Below are 18,074 nucleotides of genomic sequence, written 5' to 3' on the forward strand. Positions count from 1 at the left end.
TGCAGGGCTCTCCAAAGCTAGGGGTGAGCTTTGAGGGATGAACAGGCAAATTCAAGAACACCAAAATCTTTTGGGGAAAAAACCAATGTGTATATATACACATGCAAATAATTGCCAGGAAATCATTTACTACAAATGCTGAGGGAAAGTGTTTGTCATGCTTTCCAAGATGTGTTCTTCCCTAGGCATTCCTTATTGATTGGGGGTTGTGAGACAGATTTTTCTTGTGTCAGGGAAAGGAGGGATCAGGAGCCAGAGGTGCTGGTGCAGCCCCACAGCATGAGGCTTGCTGTCCCCAGCCAGGGGGTGTCACCAGAGGGGGTGTGCCAGTTTCCAGCAGCACTGCTGCCAGATCACCCCTCCCCTGCTGCTGAGATCACACAGGAACACGGGAGCAGTGCCCTGCCACTGTCACTGTCATATTTTCTGAAAAATCCCTTTGCCAGGATTTCTTCTCCTGGGAAGCTGAGAAGCCTCAGAGAAGAATGAAAACAATCATTATCTGATTTGCTTCTCCTGTGTTCTGCTGCTTTGGAATTCTAAAAACATAGAGTCAAATTCATCAATTCCTCCTTCATCCTGGCAACCCAAAAAATGCCACATCCCAGCTCTCCTGGATTCCCTATGTCTCCCTAGCTCCCCCTTTTCTCCCTGCACAGAGCCCATCACCACTGGCTGTGCTCTGGAGCTCCCCTGGAGCTGCCTGTGCGCCCCCCATGTGCTGGCAGGCAGCAGCTCCCCCAGGAGAAGGGGGAACAGTCCATGTGTTTGACATTCCCTGTGTGCTGCTGGAGTCTGAGGGACATCCTGTGACCCCTAACAAAGGGGGAGGGCTCTGAGCCTCCCAGGACACTCAGCACTTTGGGAAATGAGCCCTCCTGTGCTGCTCTGTGCTATTTTCTCTTTACCAAGGAAAGAGCAGCCTTTTCTTTCCCATTCTTACTGTCAATCCTGGAAGTCCAATGGGCCCTGGCAATCCTGATGGTCCTGGCATCCCTTGGTCACCTTGTTCTCCCTTCTCTCCAGTGGGGCCATCTAAACCCTACAGATCAAGAAAGATTCGTGGAGTTTTGCACAACTAAGTCAGGCAGACACGTAACATATCAGAAAAAGAGCCAAGACTGGCTCTGGTCATCCCAAGAGTACCCTGAAAACCTTGGGCATCCACCAGGTATGCAGGGAAATGCAGGACTCCACTAGCACTGAAATCAGAGGGGCAAATGGCTGAACATCCTGCTGTCACTGTGGCTGTACCAGTCCCCAGGGTGGGGACGGGGTGCTGCTTTCCTGCCTCCAAGCTCTGCTCAGGGTTATGCAGTTTGCTGGAGCCCGTGCTAGCAACCACTCCCCACAGCCAACTATTGAGAGAGCAGGAGTTCCATCCTGGCAATCCCATGAAGAGGCAGGAAATCATTGCACAAGATCCCCTGAGCAGTGCTGGGGCCACAGGAGCTGGGACAGACTGGTGCTGGGACAGACTGGTGCTGGGACAGACTGGTGCTGGGGCCACAGGAGCTGGGACAGACTTGTGTGGGACAGACTGGTGCTGGGGCCACAGGAGTTGGGACAGACTGGTGCTGGGAGGCTGCCCCAGTTAGTGGCTGGGTTCTGAGGGGTTCCCCATGCAGCTGCCATGCCACAGGGGTGTGCTGGTGCCTCCTGGCTCACACTCACCCTGCTCACTCCCAGCAGCATTTCAGTGCCAGCAAAACACCAGGCAGCAAGCTGAGCAAGGGACACGGTGCCCAGAGAGCAGGGCAGCACAACACACGTGCCAGGAGGGCAGATCTCCTGCATTGTGGCACTTGAGCCAGCAGCACCCACCCTGCAGGGAGCCCTGGGGCCTTGCCCCATGAGCTGGGCAGGCAGCAGGACCTGCAGAGGCTTTGATTTACTCACCGGGGAGCCTGCTTGGCCTGGCTCTCCCTTCTCACCCTTCTCTCCTCTGCCCCCAGCGTGGCCTGGCTCTCCCTTCATCCCAGGAGGTCCATCCTTCCCTGGCAGCCCCTGAGGCCCAGGGGGGCCCATTTCTCCAGGCTTGCCACGTGGTCCCTAAACGAAATTCACACCACAAACAACTTACAGACAGAGTAAGGCTCAGAGCCTCTTGTTCTGCTCATCCTTTCCCTCCCAGCTACACCCTTGGGAGACAGGACAAAGCAGCATTGCCATGACAAATGTTAGGACACTGACAAACCATCAGTGCTCCTTTCTGTGGAGCAAAATCCTTTTTTTCCTCGTGGGAAAAGCAACTGTGTGATGTCAGTGGCAGAGAGGACCCAGGTAAGGCCCCTGAAGGGAAGAGCTTTGTGCCTTACCTTTTCTCCATCGTGGCCTGGAGGACCTGGCAAGCCAATTTCACCCTGAAACACAGAATTGTTACTTTGGCACTTGGAAAGCAGCTGTTCTGACTCCTTCTGTGGGGCACTGTGATGAAAGAGGGGAGGCATTTCAGAAATAGCCTGCATGGACTACTCACAGGGGAAAAAAAAAGCATAAAAAATCCAATTTTTTTACCCGTACTCACCAAAAACAAAGCATGGAAACCCCTGGGTTTTCATAGAATTTTAAAAAACAAAAAACAAACAAACAACCAACCCCAAAAAACAAAAACAAAAAACCCAAAAAAAAAACAAAACAAAACAAAAAACCAAACAAACAAACAAACAAAAAAAAAAAAAAAAAAAAAAAAAAAAAATGGAAACCCCTGTTGAAACATTACATTATGTGACTGCCTGAGCATTTTCCCAATCTTGCTGATCCTAACTGCCAGCTCCCAGTGCAGTCATGCAGTCCCCAGCCAACACAATCCCACAGTTTGGTTCCCACAAGCTGCTTCTGAAGGGGAGGGCAAGAAGAAAGCATCCTTCATCTTTCAGATTAGGCATTATCACTGTGGGAAAAGAGATTTTCAGGATATTATTGTGTGTGAGGAGGAGTGCAGAGAACAGCAGGACAGTCTGATAGTGCTGGACAGGAAATGTAGGAGCACTGGGAAGAGCTGGGGGTGGGAATTCTGCCTGGGCCACTCCTGTGTTTCCCTGAGGTCTGCAAGAGCTGAATTGGGACAATACCTTCTGTCCTGGTGGCCCTGGAGGCCCAGCCACACCTGGACGTCCTGGGGGTCCCTAGAAAAAGCAAAAAAATATTTTCATATTTGTATTTTTGTGGTTTGAAACCAAATACCCCTCCCAAGTTTAAGGGGCAGTCACAGAGGGATATTCCAAGGGATTCTTAAAATCATATTTTGCTGGGAGGATGAGCAATGGAGAGCCCTGAGGGCTGCTCTTCCTGCTCCTTTTGAGCAGCATGGATGACCCTTTAAAGCAGAGAGATGAAAGCCCTGATTAGAATTCAAGTGCCAGGATCAGAAGGCAAGATGAGCTCTTCTTTCAGCTGTCAGCTGCCCCAGCTTCAGCTCCCAATTGCAAAGGCCAAGTGTTTGAGCTGCACCTAAACTGTCAGGCCATCTGCTTGGGATGGACATATGGCTACTTGTGTGAAACCCCACAGCATGGACAGGAACTCACCATCAAGGCCAAAGTTCGTATTTCCTAGAAAAAAAGAAGTGAAAAAAATTAAAAAAGAAAATAACCATTGGAAAACGTAAGCTTTTTCCTGCAGTTGGCTTGTTCTCCATTAATGGAACACTGGCCCAAATGAGTAAGGAGCTTACAAAATTAATAAGAGAAAAAAAAAACCACAAAAGAAACCCAAACTGAAAACTCACTCCAAGTCCCACAGAGCTGCCATTCTACAATTTCTCCATCTTCCCAGTGGAGGCCAGGCCAGCCCAGACCTGGGCACAGCCACTCACTCACTGCACTCCATCCTCCCATTCCTTGTGAGGAGGCTTTGGTGACTTTATTCAGCACCCACCCCACGCTCTGGGCCACTCCCAGGGCATTCATGTGACCTCTCTGTCCCCCCGTGTCACTGCCCCAGCCCAGCCAGTGTGGCTGGCATTCACACTCTCTGGAAAAATCCCTTTGCTCCTGGGAAGCTGAGAAGCCTTTGAGAAAAAAGAAAACCATTTTTATCTCATTTGCTTCTCCTGTGTTGTGCTCACATGTAGAATGTGTTTGGAGATTGTTTCATTGGATTTTAGGGTGAGTTGTTTTCATTCATTGGCCAATCAGGGCCAAGCTGTGTCAAGACTCTGGAAGGAGTCATGAGTTTTCATTATTATCTTTTTTTTTTGTAAGTATCTTTTCTGTATTCCTTAGTATAGTATTTTTTAATATAATATAGTATCATAAAATAATAAGTTTGCTTTCTGAGAACATGGAGTCAGATTCATCATTCTTTCTTGCCAGGAGGGTCCTTACAAATACAATACAGCCATTCACCAAAACACTGCAGGCAGTGAGCTGTGGGATCAAGGGGACTGTGGCACCACCAAAGCTTCCCTTTGCTGCTGCTGCCAAGGAAGATCTGCACTGTTCCCTGTCTGCATCCCTTGGGAAACAGCAAAGCATCCAACAGACACCTCAGAGGACAGGAGGGAGCTGCTCACCTGCAGAGCTTCACTGATGTTCCCATCATAGTCCATCATTTCATCCTTCCCAGGCTCTCCTTTGGGGCCCTGCAAAATACCAGGTGTTCAGCCAGGGGCTGGCACTGCCCTTCCCTTGGGAGGCTCAGAGCTGTGGCTCACTCTGAAAAAGGGGGCTCAGAGGGGCCCATCTCACCAGTGCCCAGTTTTTCATTTACTAAAGAAAGCCCCTGCAGTGCAGGAGATTCTACAGAATTGCAGCCAGCCCAGCTCAGCTCACCACCATGTCACACCCATGAAAGCTGGCAGTCTGGGAAGAGGTGAAGTTGAGGCCAGAATCCAGGAACTGGATTGTCTGGCCAATTGTTAGATGTGTGCATGCATCCACCCTTTTGGTGCCCTTTTCTGGTAGGTCAAGGGCCTGAGTCCAGACTGGGATGTCCAAACTCACCTCCTCCTATGAATGAGCCACCCTGAGATGGCCTGGGAGGATGTTTTCCTCTGATGTAGGGCTGAGGGTGTGGAGTGGAGAAAGAGCCCACCTCAAACTTAGCCACTGCCCATCTGTGAGTACTCTTAGTGACAGCAAGACCCAATCTGGGCTCTCAGTGTGGTCCCACTACCCTCAGAGCCCTCTGAAGGGCCAGAACTCTGTCAGTGAAGGAACACCTACCCTTGGGCCCACGGGTCCCTGGACTCCTGGTGAACCACGTTCCCCCTGAAACAGGAAATGCACAGTTTCAGCAAAGCTTCACTTACGTGAACTGCAGAAATCGTGCTCTGCTGGTTCTCTGGAACAGTCTGGGCTAGACAGCTTGATTTAAAATTCTCCTTCTCAGCTGAGTTTTGTACACACAGGAACAAACGAGCAGCTCCCGATGCTGGGAACCCAGAGCTGGGCTGTGCAGAAGCACTCCTTACCTTTTCTCCCTGTGATCCTGCAGCACCAGGCTGACCAATGTCACCAGCTTCTCCCTGACAGGGAGAGAAAGGGAGAGGCATGGGTTTGTGTTGAGAGGGTGCAACTTCACTGCTGGCTTTGCATTTCCAGGAGGAAGAACTGCAGAACTGCACCAGTCAAGCACCCCTCCTGGGCTCCCTTTTCCTCAGGTAGCCCAAATCTCCTGCCACCACTGCCCACCAGGCACCCTTCTGTTCCACCCAGTGCAGGGGGACTGTTCACACTGGTTTCTCACAGAGGTTTTTGAGCACAAGAAGGGTGTTTTCCTTCTAAAAATAGCTCACAAATTCTCTCACCTGCAGCATATAGAACAACAGTACTAGAACACTCTGTAGAACCTGATATCCCTCCAGCAGGTGATCAGAGGTGGGCACAGATGAACACAACCTTTGCTCCTTCATACACACCTTGTGCTGGGCACAGTCCCTCACAACCCACAACTCTGTGAAGGAAAAATCACTCACCTTTGGTCCAGGGGGTCCAGGCAGACCTGGGGGGCCAGGTTCTCCTTTAGCTCCCACCAAGGCATTCTCAGCAATTCCCTTCTCTCCCTGTTGGCAAACAAGAACAAGCCACGTGTCTCAGCTCAGACTCTGCACCTCTGTAAGTTCACTTGCTAAAATCCTGGCTCAGAGAGACCCAGCCAAGACAAGATCCATCAGCTGGACTCTTGATAGCCCAGAGAGCTGCTCCAGAGGCAGCAGCTGGCCAGGAACCAGGACAGCAGGTCCTGCTGAGGGTCCTTGTGGTGTGGCCACAGCCACAGCCACACTCATCCCTTTGGCTGCACCAGGCTGCCTGGGGACCGCCCTCATCCCCCAGCCTCCCTTTGAACACTGGGCTCTTCTGCTGATGAAACTGAGCTGATCACACCACCTGATTGATGATGGCTTCTTTTGGAATGCTCTCTCTGGAGCTGTAGCCACCAGCCCTGCACACCAAGTCCTTTGCACAGAGCAGATAATAAGGCAGTAACAGCAAAGCTTTGCCACTACACCCTCATCCCTTCCTGAAATGGCCACTGGCATTCACTGCACTGTCCCTTTTCCAAAAGGAAAAGCACCCTGTGCAAGTCTGGTTTGAAAGGTGTGATTTCTACCTGGAAATCTCAGAGCACAAGGGAAAAACCAGTTTCAGGGCTTAGCTTTATCTGATCTGCCTTGGGTCTCTCAGAGCACAGCAGTGCAGCTCCCCAGAAGCCCAGCTCCTCATCATCCATGGAACCTGGAGCAGGAGGGAGGCTGAAATGCCATGTTACATCTGGCTTTTAAAGGGGGAACTACTGGAACATGATTCCATGGTCCTTCTCCCAGGACCACAACCTCCCCCTCACTGCATTCCTACAAAAAGGCATCTTTTGTGAGCCTCCCTCACACCCCTGACTGAAGATGACATTCAGCTGAGCAATGCAAGACCTGCTGCCACAGTCAGCTAAGAATGTGTGAGCTGTGCACAGGAGGGAGGGAGGAAAAGGGGTGAGAGTGGCCCCACCAAAAAAAAAAAAAAAAAAAAAAGAAAAAAAAAGAAATTCAGGACTGAGACAAACCTTTGGGCCAGGAAGTCCAGGAATTCCAGGGTCACCAGCTTGTCCCTTCTCACCCTGTTGGCAAAACAGACATGGTCAAGGCTGACTCTGCAGGCTCTCCATCCTGGAGGAGCAGCAAAAGGGTGATCTGCTCCTGGTTTCACACCCTCTTTCCCTTCCCTAGGGATTTTATTTTGGGCACAGACCTTGAGCAGGACCAGCTCAAGACATTACACGTTTTTGCCCATCCTTTTGACTATCTCTGCACCTCACTGCCATTTCTCTCCAAAGGAAGGTGAATGAGAAAGGGATCCAGGGTCTCCCCTGTGCATTTTCCTTATCTCCGTGGTCTGCTGAACACTTTTCCCTGTCCCTTCTCCTGCACAGGCTTTCCCTGATCCACATGCCCACAGAAGCTGCTGCCCAGGGTGAATTTTTGTTGGAGTGCAGGACTTTCTCCATGCCCTGCCCCTGTTCCCCAGCTCCACATCCCAGCCTCATCATGCTCCCAAATAAACCCAAGCAGTGCAGCACCTCAGCTGGCAGCAAGCTCTGGGACACACACTGGCCATGGAAGCAGTGAGGACAGGAGTGGCAGAAATGGCAAAGCCAGCAGCTGATGGTGGAAGGTGATGCCTGGAGAGCAGCAGGCTGAGCTGTGTGAGGCACCATGGAGGATGCCAGGGGCAGTGAGCAACGGGGAGCATCCAGCATTCCCTTGGTGAAGTGGCTTTGCGCAGTTCACCATGACACCTGGGCCTTATTTTCAATATTGGAGCACAATTATTGGTCTTTGTGTTGAAGTTAAGTTCTCTTCAGACCATTCCACCCAGCTGCTAAGCTCGTGGTTTCCAGGCACAGTGTCCTGTCTGTGAGCCTGCATTTTGCCAGGACAGAGAGAGACACTGGAGGTTTCTGTTACCCTGAAGAGATGTTTCAAATGCATCCCCAGGGAAAGGTGTGTTCTCAGCCACTATCCCCACAGCTCCAAGACTCAGCAACTTGTACAGATCATACAGAACAACTCAAACCCTCTCTGCCCCCACAGGTGGCCAGCTCTCTCCTGGCCTGCAGAGGCTGTGCTGCTCATCAGAGCTCAAGGGCACTCATCTGACATGCAGGGGACTTGCATCAATGCTCCAGGAACAGCCATGCACTGGTGGCTCCCTGGAAAATGATCTACTAGGAGCAATATTTTTGTCAGGCAATTCTAGAGTGCAGTGACCCCTTTCTCCAAGGTAATTTGGCTTCCAGCCACCTGTAAGCCCCCCCTCCCCTCCCAGCTTGCTTTCCCTGCCAGAGCACGCACGTTGCTAAATTAATGCTCCTCTCCCTGGAAAGAGGGAAAACATTTTCAAGACCTCATACCCAAGGAAAAAGTTTGGCATTGAAGGTTTTTGTAACAATATAATTCAAGGTCTGTTTTGAATTCACGTGTCCATAAGAACTACTGAAAACATCCTGTGCTGCCAGAACCAGGGTGCAAAGCAGTGGATTTCTTGAGGAAGGAGGTCAGATTACTGATCCCTGTTTAGGCTGTTATTTCTGGAGTCAAGAGAAGTGGCACTGTCCTTAATGGTTCCCGGGACAAGACCTCATCCCAGGCATCTCATGCTGCCTTGGGATGTCAGGGCAGGCAGGAACACACAAACACACACTTCACCAGGGGGGCAGAGCCAGCACAGCACACATAATCCCCTGCAAGCACCACAATGCAGGAGCACAGCACTGCCAGGCCAGCCAGCCCAAACACGCAGTGTCCTACCCGCTGCCCCCTCTTCCCTGGCAAACCTGGGGGGCCCATCCTCCCTGGCACTCCAGAATCTCCCTTGGTGGGGAAGAAAAGAGACAGAGAACGTTGTGTTACACGGCTGTGTCACATGCTGTAACATAACCCAGCCAGCCTCACACAAGAGGAGGCAGCTGCTCTGGGATGGAGAGGGATGGGGCAGTGCTGGATTTGTAGGCAACCCCGACGAGGGGAGTGATGAGTGAATTTGACTCTATGCTCTCAGAAGGCTGATATATTATTTTATGTTACTACATTATATTTAAGAATACTATGCTAAAGAATAGAGAAATAATACAGACAGAAGGCTACAAAGAATGATAATGAAAACTCAAGACTCTTTCCAGAGTCCTGACACGGCTGGCTGTGATTGGTCACTAAATCAAAACAATTCACATGAAACCAATCAAACAACCACCTGTTGGTAAGCAAGCTCCAAACCACATTCCAAAGCAGCAAAACACAGGAGAAGCAATCAGATAATTATTGTTTTCATTTTTCTCTGAGGCTTCTCAGCTTCCCAGGAGAAGAAATCCTGGTGAAGGGATTTTTCAGAAAATGTGACAGTGACAAGGCAGTGCTGCCCCATGCCTGCCCTGGGAACTCACAGCAGGTCACTCCACAGTGACACAGGAGGGGACAGCCCTCTGCAGGGACATGGGAAGGCTCTGGGGCACAGAAGTGCTGGGAGGTACAAGGGGGACAAGGGAAGGGGCAGAGGGAACCTGCTTCCTAAGCAAAGTGTGCCCTGTGTCTCTGGTGGAGCAGGGAGGAAAGGAGGATGGCAGCTGGAAGGCATTCCCATGGACACAGATGTTGTTCTGATTTTTTTAAGACTTTCTAAGTCTTCTGATGTTTACATTCTTGTAACAAACTTTCTCACACACTTTCTGTAAACAACTTATTGTTTTGCATTCTTTTATAAAAGAAGAAAAATTTGATAGGCTGTTGGTTTGTCCAGTGTCATTGGAGAGGTGGCACAGTCACCCTCCAATCCACTGTCGCTTTTAGAAATCTATAAATGTCAAAGTCAAAAACTAAAGTCCCCCTTTTTTACCTTGAGAGCAGCGGTGTGTGCACTTTGTGTTATTTTGTGTCCTACAGTGACACACAGACATGAGCAGGAGGAGGGAAATATTTGCAGTAGGGACCCTCTCTCACTGGCTATCACTGTATCCTACTACCAATTTGCTCAGAGTGACAGGTGCCATTAGGGCCTGGATTTGGGCACTGGGATGTACACAGACATTCCTCAGCTCCCTCAGCTGCTCAGGGAGGGGAAGATACACAAACCAACCAGAAGTGCAGGCTCAGAGCAAAACCTTCTGAGAGTACCTTTTCTCCTGGAGTCCCAGGCTCGCCCTGGTGAGAAAGAGACAAGAAAACAGAGTGAGAAACCAAGAGGAGAGAGCACAAATCCTCCTAGAGCTATCAGAGTGGGGAAAAGAACATTCATCTATGGGGGCCTTGAGTTGGTAAGGGCACAAGAGTGCTTCAGTTGCAAATTTTTGTGCCTGGAAATTCTTTTATCTTCATAATCCAGCTTCCAGGCTGCCATAAGAAACCACCAAACCTCAGACTTTTAGCTTCCATAGAACAGTAACCACCCTGCAGGTGTTTACCAGATACAAAAGAGCAGAGCAAGACCAGACTCGTGTGCTGGCACAGAGGAATTTGCCACTCCCTGCTCTGTTTCCACAGGAGAGGAGCAAGGCTGCGGGTGCAGCCAGGAGAGGCTGTGCTGATCCGAGCTCCCCAGACCCGGGGTGAGGCTGCACACAGGTCTGGTACCTCTGCCAAAGGAGGCAGTTCTGATATTCCCCATCAGTGGGAGCTGTCCGACCATTTTCCAGCGCCCTGCGCTCTCCCAGCTCCAGCCCGTGCCCCATTCGAGGCACTGCAGCCCAGCACTGACCTTCATCCCTGCGGCCGCCAGCCCGGGAGCGCCCTGGCAGAGAGAGCAGAGACAGAAACACCTCGTTTGAAAGCAATCGGACACACATTTTTTTAAAGCGAAACACTATCAGTCAGGTAAAAGTAAAAACGCAAAACTCCACATCTTCTCCTTTCCAGAGCTCAGCAGGGATGCTGTAACACCACACAGCACACGTCCTCATTCCCTGAGCAGCTGTTCACCCACGGCAGTGGCTCTGGGTTCTGAGAGCTCTTCCAAAGGCAGGCACCATGAGCACAGCCCAGACAAACAGATTTCCACCCCCACCTCCCCTGGCTTTAGTCCTGCAAGTGAAGCAAAGGCCAACAAGCAGAACAGGGTCAAATAACCGAGGAATGCAAAGACAGAGCAAGGACCAAACCCCCTCCTCAAGGCTTGAGCCCAGATACCTCAGCTCAAGCATCCTGAGAAAGGCTGGCCCATACCCTAGAGCCTTGGCCTGGCTATTCCCCCTCAACCTGTTTGTATCACAGAAGACAAACCCTGCAGTAAAATGCTTCCAGGAGAGCTCTGAAGCCAGACACCTCAGGGGAAAACCCAGACTTCCAAGCACTGCAATTCAGGTGTCACTCTGCAGTGCACAGCAAGCCACCACCTTGGGACTGTGCAGTGTCCCTGCCCTGCCATCCCAGACAGGTGCCTCAGGAGGCAGCTGCCCCCACAGGGACTGCCACATTGCCCTCAACAGCAGCGATGCAAAGAGCAGGTTGTCCCTGTCAACCATCCTCTCTGCAATCTCTGTATCCCCTGTGTTAGCATTAGTCAGGTCCTGGTTAGAACGGGTCCAGTTAAAAAGGCAAATGTGAGGGATAACTAAGGAGGGGGGAGGGAGTGAAGTGGTGTTAGAAGCTGGGAAATATGAGGGGATGGGATGTAGCACATGAGGCAGTGCAGAGGACTGGGAGCCAAGTTCAAAGTGAAAAAAGCTTGGAAAAGTTCAAACAAGGAGGAGTGGGGAGCCAGAGAGCAGCAGGATCATACCTCTCAGCTTTCTGAAACAGAAATCGGGGACAAAAGCTAAAAAACACAAGGACAGAAGATGGAGATCAGGGATTCTATGCAATAAATGGGGGTAAAAAGCATTCCAGACTGTCTCAGGGTCAGTAGGTTTTAGCCACTACGGGCTGTAGCCATGAAAGGGATAACATGCAGCAAGTGCCTTTGGTTAGGACTTTGCAGAGCCTTGGGATGCCTGCTCCTCATTTCTCAGCCTTCAAACAGCAGTGACTGCAGACCACGTTATTTTCTAGCATTTACCCTCCAAGTGCAATGCACAGACATGCAGGGCTGCTCACACACTGATTCACTGCTGTGTCAGCCCAGGCTCCCCCCTGGGCAGCCCTGCTCATCCCAGCTGGGCTGACACACACCTGCAGGGCTCACCTGGGACAATTTCCAAAATGCCAATTCCCTACAAACATCACAACTGGCTGCTCTCACTGGGGGAAAGCATTAAGATCCTGATGTTGCAAGTCAGCATCAGACTGGGCATGCCATTTGCTCTGTAAACACATCTTCCCCCACCTCTGCCTTCATGAATTAGGCCCTGCATTTTGCAATTTAGAAGCATGAATAATTCAGCTGAGGACAGTCACTGGCTCACAGACACACACACACAGTGCCTGTGCATCAGGGTGAGGTCAGGCAGACAAGCATCACTCCTCTGGTCACAAGGTACCTTAGAGCCATGTCTTCCTGGCAGCCCTGGCATGCCTCTCTCCCCCTGGAAGCAGAGCAAGACACACAGAGAAAGACAGCAAGAGACAGGAGATGAGTCCTCCCAGGGCTCCATGGGGTGAGCCCAGGGCACAGGTGATGAGAAACCCTCCTGAGGGAGGCGGCACCATCTTCCCCACTGACTGCCCTAGCTGGGGCCATTTCCCTCAATTCCCTCTCAAGCCTTACAGCAGCACTGACCCCACTGGAGGTTCACACTCTGCTCCCACATCCCAGCATGCTGGAGGGCACAGGGAGGCACTCAACCTGCAGGAGCCTGGTATGAACAAACCTATTTGGAGAGACAGACAATCCTTGTGCTGTTAGCCTGAAATTTGTCTGCTGGTAACTGGAAAATAAAACACCTTCAGGCAAACTGCATACTGTGCCTGTCATTTTCCTCTGGGTGTTTACTCCTTGCTTGGAAGGGCTATTTAGCAGGGATGTATATATATATATATGCTTTTTTTTAAAAATAACTTTTTGTAATTACAGCATCCTCTGAACTATATTTTATAAACACTTTCTAATATCGTAATATCCATGACTTAGCGTGGGCACCTCCTGCCCTACACTGCCCTATTTTCAGCAGTAAGGAAAGTAAAGCAATAATTAGGAATACTTTGTACTGGACAACGTGGATTGGTCTCTCTCCTTCCCAGCTATGCTCCCTGTCTTTTTTTAAGCGAGACCCAGCAGGGAAGACTGATGTTTTCTGCTGGGAGACACCCACCCTGCTTGCAGAGACCATCCCCATAGGGCAGCCCAGCCTGTGACAATAAATTCCCCTTCCCAAAGATTTTCCTGGAAGAACTGCCCGCCTGAAGAGCTGTTTAATGATTTCACCCTGCAAAAGCAAAGCCCCCTCGGTGAGAAGGAGCTCAGTAACCCCCACAGGGGCAACTCAGAGCAATCAGCTCCCGATGGGGCTGGCACAGCCCCGGGCAGCGGCGGGATCACACAGCCACCGGCACTAATTAGAGAGGGCAGCAACAAACGTGACACTGAGCCACTGAAGAACAGAAAGAAACCCAGCGCCGGAGAAAAAGCAGGAAAAACAACTCTGCGGAACATCTTTAAACCCTCAAGCGTTTGGAAGCCATTGTAGCACAGCGAGTACCCGCTGGGCTGCTCCCTTTGTGATCCCCGGTGCTGCAGCCGGGCAGCAGCAGCCGCCCACCAAAAGCAGCCCTGGAACGGGGCAGCCAAGGCAGGAGCTGGCAACCAAAGGCAAAACACCCAGCACAGCTCCCCAGGAGGCTTCAGGAAGGCGATCAGTAGCAGCTCCCAGCTCTCCGGAGCCTCGGGTTGGTTTAGGAAGCATCTCCCCCGTGTCTCTTGGGAGAGTTAGGCTACACCTCTGCCCCTCACACAGAAACCTCACACCCTGCTCTGCCTGCTGAGAGCAGCTTTATCCCCTCGGGGCGCCAACCATGCCTCTTGCCAATCAGACACCCCTCCTTTCTGCTCTTTGCTGGGAGAGGCAAATTATCAGGGGGTTATTAAGAAAGGCTGTGGGCACTTTATGGCTCCTTCTTCAGAGCAGGAGAAAAAGCCTTATCCTGTGAATCTTTCAGAAAAAATAAGTAAGGAAACATCAGTGAAGCTGAATGTGACAGGCTGGGGGCACTGAGTGAAATGCTCATTCAAGGGGCCCAGGTGATCACAATCACTGCCTAATGACCTTCATGAGACACTGATTTAGGAACTTACATGATCGAAGTACAAATGGTGGCCACAGAAAAAAAAAACCAGCTGAGAGACAATCTAGGCTGTGCTGCACCTGCCACTGGGTGGGGAGAGGTGGCTGAATGAACAAGGGCTCTGTGTGATACTAGGAAACCTCTTCAGGCCAGAGATGTTCTTCACTGCCAGCCAAAGCAGTGATATTCCATGCAGAATTGGCCACTACAGCTAACCTAGGAATCATGGTGTTTGTCCAGGGCTCCTCAAGGCAAAGAGAAGGTAAAATCTACTCTAGGTAACTGGATCCAAAGTTGGAAGATTTAAACGCCTTCCAGAGTCCCAATCAATCCTCCTAGGTGGGAGGACAACAGAAAGAAGCAATTTCCAAAGATAACAAATGCACGTGCTGTTGGATGCTCAGGAGCTGCTACTGAGTGAGGTCTGGCTGCTGATTTAAGAACGTGTCTGCACTTCCCTTTCAACTCCTCTGAGCAAAAAGAAAGGAAGTCAGGAGAAAAGTGACCTTGACAGTAACAAATGACAGTCTGTGTGTGAAAGAAGCTGCTGCTTTGGGGCTGCAGAGGTGCTCCTTTGGAGCTGCAATTTAGTTCCCCAAAAGCGTGGTGGGCTTCATCTCTGCTCTTCCTGTGGGGTGTGTAAGACATAAATAAAGGGCCAAGTAGCAAGACTGTGTCTCCAGGGTGGCCCCAAGCCAGGGAAGGCTCTCACCCTCTGGATGACCCTGAGACATGACTGGAGCCTTTCCCTTTGCCAGGACCCACATGAAGAGCTGGCTAGTCCTTGTACATGGGCATGAGCAAAGCAGGTGTTCCAGGCTAGCAGTGAAACATGGGGGTTTCAGCAAGGACAAAACACAGATTCTCCTTTCAGCCTTTCCTCCTTCCCAGGCAACACTCTGAGTTCAGTCCTTCAGTTGAATGGGAGACCTGCTGTCGACAGAGCAGCAAACTCCAAGCCCTCAAAATAATCAGCTCTGGGTGTAATTCCACCTTCATTCACACTGGCACAAACAGGAGCAATGCCTTTGGGCTTGATGGAATTACACTGATGTGGAGATGGACATAGGGAACTAACTACATGCACTGCAGTATTTCTGAGGAGGTGTTCTCTTGTAGGAAGACAATCCCTGCTGCTCTATTCAGCTATGAACACAGAGCCTGCATTCCCAAAGAACATTTCTTTAAATTCCAAGTAATGCATCCTTGGTAAGCTCTGAAGGGGCCTTTTCTCTCTTCAAACAGCAATCCACCCAGATGGAAAAGATATAGAAAGTGTATGTGCTGCAGGATAAATGAGCTGCATGCCACACACTAAATACTTGAAATGAACGTGTCACAGTTAATGCCTTTCCAAATATTACAGGACCAGTCTTTCCTCAGGATGTCTAAGATGTATGGCACGACACAGTGTGCTCTGACTGCCATGAACACTTGCCAATGTTGTAATGTTTTAAGCACAGTCTACATTGAGTAATATACTTTAAATATATGGGTACAGTAAATTTCAGTCAAATAGATAACATCTGGGCTGAGACCATATAAGCCTGTAAAAAGTGTCCAGAAACAGACAGAAGAGCTGGTGCCAAACCTCAGCCTGAATGGCTGAGTTGGAGTGGATTTGATGCGTCAGCTAACCAGATTTTATGAGGAAACCCCAACCTAGCCCATCAAATAGGGAGATGTAACAAATCACCAGCAAGCTTCATAGCCAGAGAAATGCCTTTGGTAAGAACGGAATTCCTCCAAAGGGATGAAGGCAGCCTGAGATAGGAGTGCCTGTGGCTCATCAGAGGACAGATGTGTACTCCATCAAATACCCCACAGAGCTGCCTTGCACCCAGCTCCCCTCACAACCCATCAGCCCAAGCAGCAGTATCTCCCAGGTGACCTACTGTGAGGTAGGAAAACGTGTTTGTCGTGCCTACCTTTATGCCAGCATCCCCTTTTTCACCCTGCCCAGCAAAGGAGAGAGAAAAGGGGGGAAACAGAGAGGGACAGTGAGCATAAAGGGAAACCAAGCAAGCAGTAACAGCAAGAGATAAAGCAGCCAAAAGAGGGGTGTGATAAATGCAGCCCCAGCACTCCAGGTCTCCTCACAGCAGCATGGTACCAGTCAAGCACTGGCTGCAGCCCTCCCTCCCTCCCAGGGAGTGCAAAGGCAGTTTAGGTCCTTGGAGTGGATGCTGGAGGTTGCCCACAGTAATGCTTTTCTTCATGATAAGGGTGCAGAAACCATTAGAACATTTCATGGCCCAGAGTACCCTCATTTTCACAGCTCTGGTGCAAAAGCCTCTAAAGGCTGGGTCTGTTTTATTCCTTAATGGGGGATGGTGTAATTCCTGGTTCAGGACAGCATGGAATCATCCTGGCCAACAATTGCCCAGATTCTTCACGCAGGAGCAGATGTTCCTGTCTACATGGTTCATTCCAGGCTCTAGAGAGCTGTCTCCAGCCCCGGGCCTTTGATATCCCTTTAGGACAGGCTGTGCCCCTTATCTGCCCCTCTGACTCGAGTTTAAGGGTTACCTTGGGGCCAGAGGCTCCAGGGAGGCCACGGGCACCAGGCAGGCCTGACTCACCCACCTCACCCTGAGGAACAGAACAAAGAAAACAGCGGAAGAAGCAAACACAGCAGCAAGGAAAGGAGCTGTGGGTTGCCAGAAAGGTCAGCAGAGGTGTGAGAGGCATTTCCTACACTGAGGTGTCCCACACACACCAACCTACCCCTGGGTCTCTGGGAGAAGAGCAGATATTCAGTGTATGAAATGCATGGAGTGAAGGGAGCATCATATCTGAGTTAACAACTTTCCTCAATTTCGCTTTCTTTTCCCTTCCCGTGAGGATTTGGTGCCCGACATTCATCCATTCCTTCCAGCTTTCCCAGGAAAGCCTTGGGCTCACCCTTGCAGACCAGGGCAGGCTCCTGGCTCGGCAGGGACTGAAGCAGACAAGTTGTTTCATGTAAGAGGAGCTGCTGGGAGGGGCCCTCGCCGGGAGGTCGCTGCCCGGAGCCGCCCTCCCTGCACACACGGGACAGGATGGGCTCCCGATGGAAAACCTGTGGGTTCACTGGGAGAAGGGGCAATAAATTGTGTCTGTCTGCAGGAGTGGGCTGTGGTCTGCAGGGGCTGTAATTTCCACTTCCTGACATAAGAAAAACTTCTCAGTTTATACAGAGCTAATTAAAAAGCTCTCAGGTCTTGCCATTTTGCTTGCAGAGCGCCCATAAAGCAACGTGGATATAACAGGGGACACAGGGCTCTTTCCTGCTGGGAATATTCACCTTCCCCTTCTCCAGCTGACATCTCTTTAGCAGTATCTCTTCATTCCCTCTCTCCTGTTTGATCTCCCTTTGTGTCCTTCTCTTCCTGTCTCTTCATTACACCCTCCGGGCTTGTCAGCCTTGCTGTTAATCAGCTGCTGCTGAGGGCATTTGGGCATTGCCAGCTTCTGCCTTTTAACCCAGAGCAGGGTCGACTCCTTCCTGTATCCCAGAGAGCAATAGCCAGGGATTTGGCCCTTTGCAGTCTCCCATATGGGTCTGGATGCATAAGAAATGCATTTCAGCCTGGAAGTGGGTGTAGAGAGGCACACACACACACAGGGAGATATTTGTTGCACAGCTGCTGGAAAGTTACAGACAATTCTAGGCCCAGGCTCTCTTTACACAGGTGACAGCAGGGAATCTGTGGACCTGTTGCAAATCCAGCAGGAGCAGAGCTCCACAGGAAGCTCCAGCATTATCCACAGATTTTCATCCATGATTCTAGAAAGCATCAGTGCACTTAGTTCATGGAACAACATTGGAGCTTCCCTCCTTACCTTTCTGCCAGGGTATCCCTGAATCCCAGCATCTCCCTGCAAAAGGCAACAAGACAAAAGAAAGTGAGGCTTGGCCTGAGAGGGACAAACCTCTGCTCTTTTCCCT

General features: G+C 50.6%; 1 protein-coding gene across 12 annotated transcripts in view; it reads right to left on the bottom strand.

Annotated features, from left to right (window-relative positions):
* COL13A1 (collagen type XIII alpha 1 chain) overlaps positions 1-18,074 on the bottom strand; it is a 90,311-nt gene that overhangs the window by 20,071 nt on the left and 52,166 nt on the right. For 4 of the 12 annotated variants that reach the window (XM_030951426.1, XM_030951424.1, XM_030951425.1 and 1 more), the window contains 17 exons: positions 17,969-18,004; positions 16,673-16,735; positions 16,072-16,098; positions 12,403-12,447; positions 10,686-10,718; positions 10,106-10,132; positions 8,747-8,809; positions 7,003-7,056; positions 5,921-6,007; positions 5,417-5,470; positions 5,169-5,213; positions 4,517-4,585; positions 3,531-3,554; positions 3,075-3,128; positions 2,319-2,363; positions 1,900-2,052; positions 944-1,042 (listed from right to left, as the gene is read on the bottom strand). In XM_030951426.1, the coding sequence (XP_030807286.1) occupies positions 944-1,042; positions 1,900-2,052; positions 2,319-2,363; positions 3,075-3,128; positions 3,531-3,554; positions 4,517-4,585; positions 5,169-5,213; positions 5,417-5,470; positions 5,921-6,007; positions 7,003-7,056; positions 8,747-8,809; positions 10,106-10,132; positions 10,686-10,718; positions 12,403-12,447; positions 16,072-16,098; positions 16,673-16,735; positions 17,969-18,004 (978 nt within the window). The remainder of the gene's footprint in view (positions 1-943; positions 1,043-1,899; positions 2,053-2,318; positions 2,364-3,074; positions 3,129-3,530; positions 3,555-4,516; positions 4,586-5,168; positions 5,214-5,416; positions 5,471-5,920; positions 6,008-7,002; positions 7,057-8,746; positions 8,810-10,105; positions 10,133-10,685; positions 10,719-12,402; positions 12,448-16,071; positions 16,099-16,672; positions 16,736-17,968; positions 18,005-18,074) is intronic. The other 8 variants (XM_030951428.1, XM_030951429.1, XM_030951432.1 and 5 more) reach the window with 6 other exon arrangements.

This window comes from Camarhynchus parvulus, chromosome 6 (assembly GCF_901933205.1).
Source record: "Camarhynchus parvulus chromosome 6, STF_HiC, whole genome shotgun sequence".
NCBI classification, from domain to species: domain Eukaryota; kingdom Metazoa; phylum Chordata; class Aves; order Passeriformes; family Thraupidae; genus Camarhynchus; species Camarhynchus parvulus.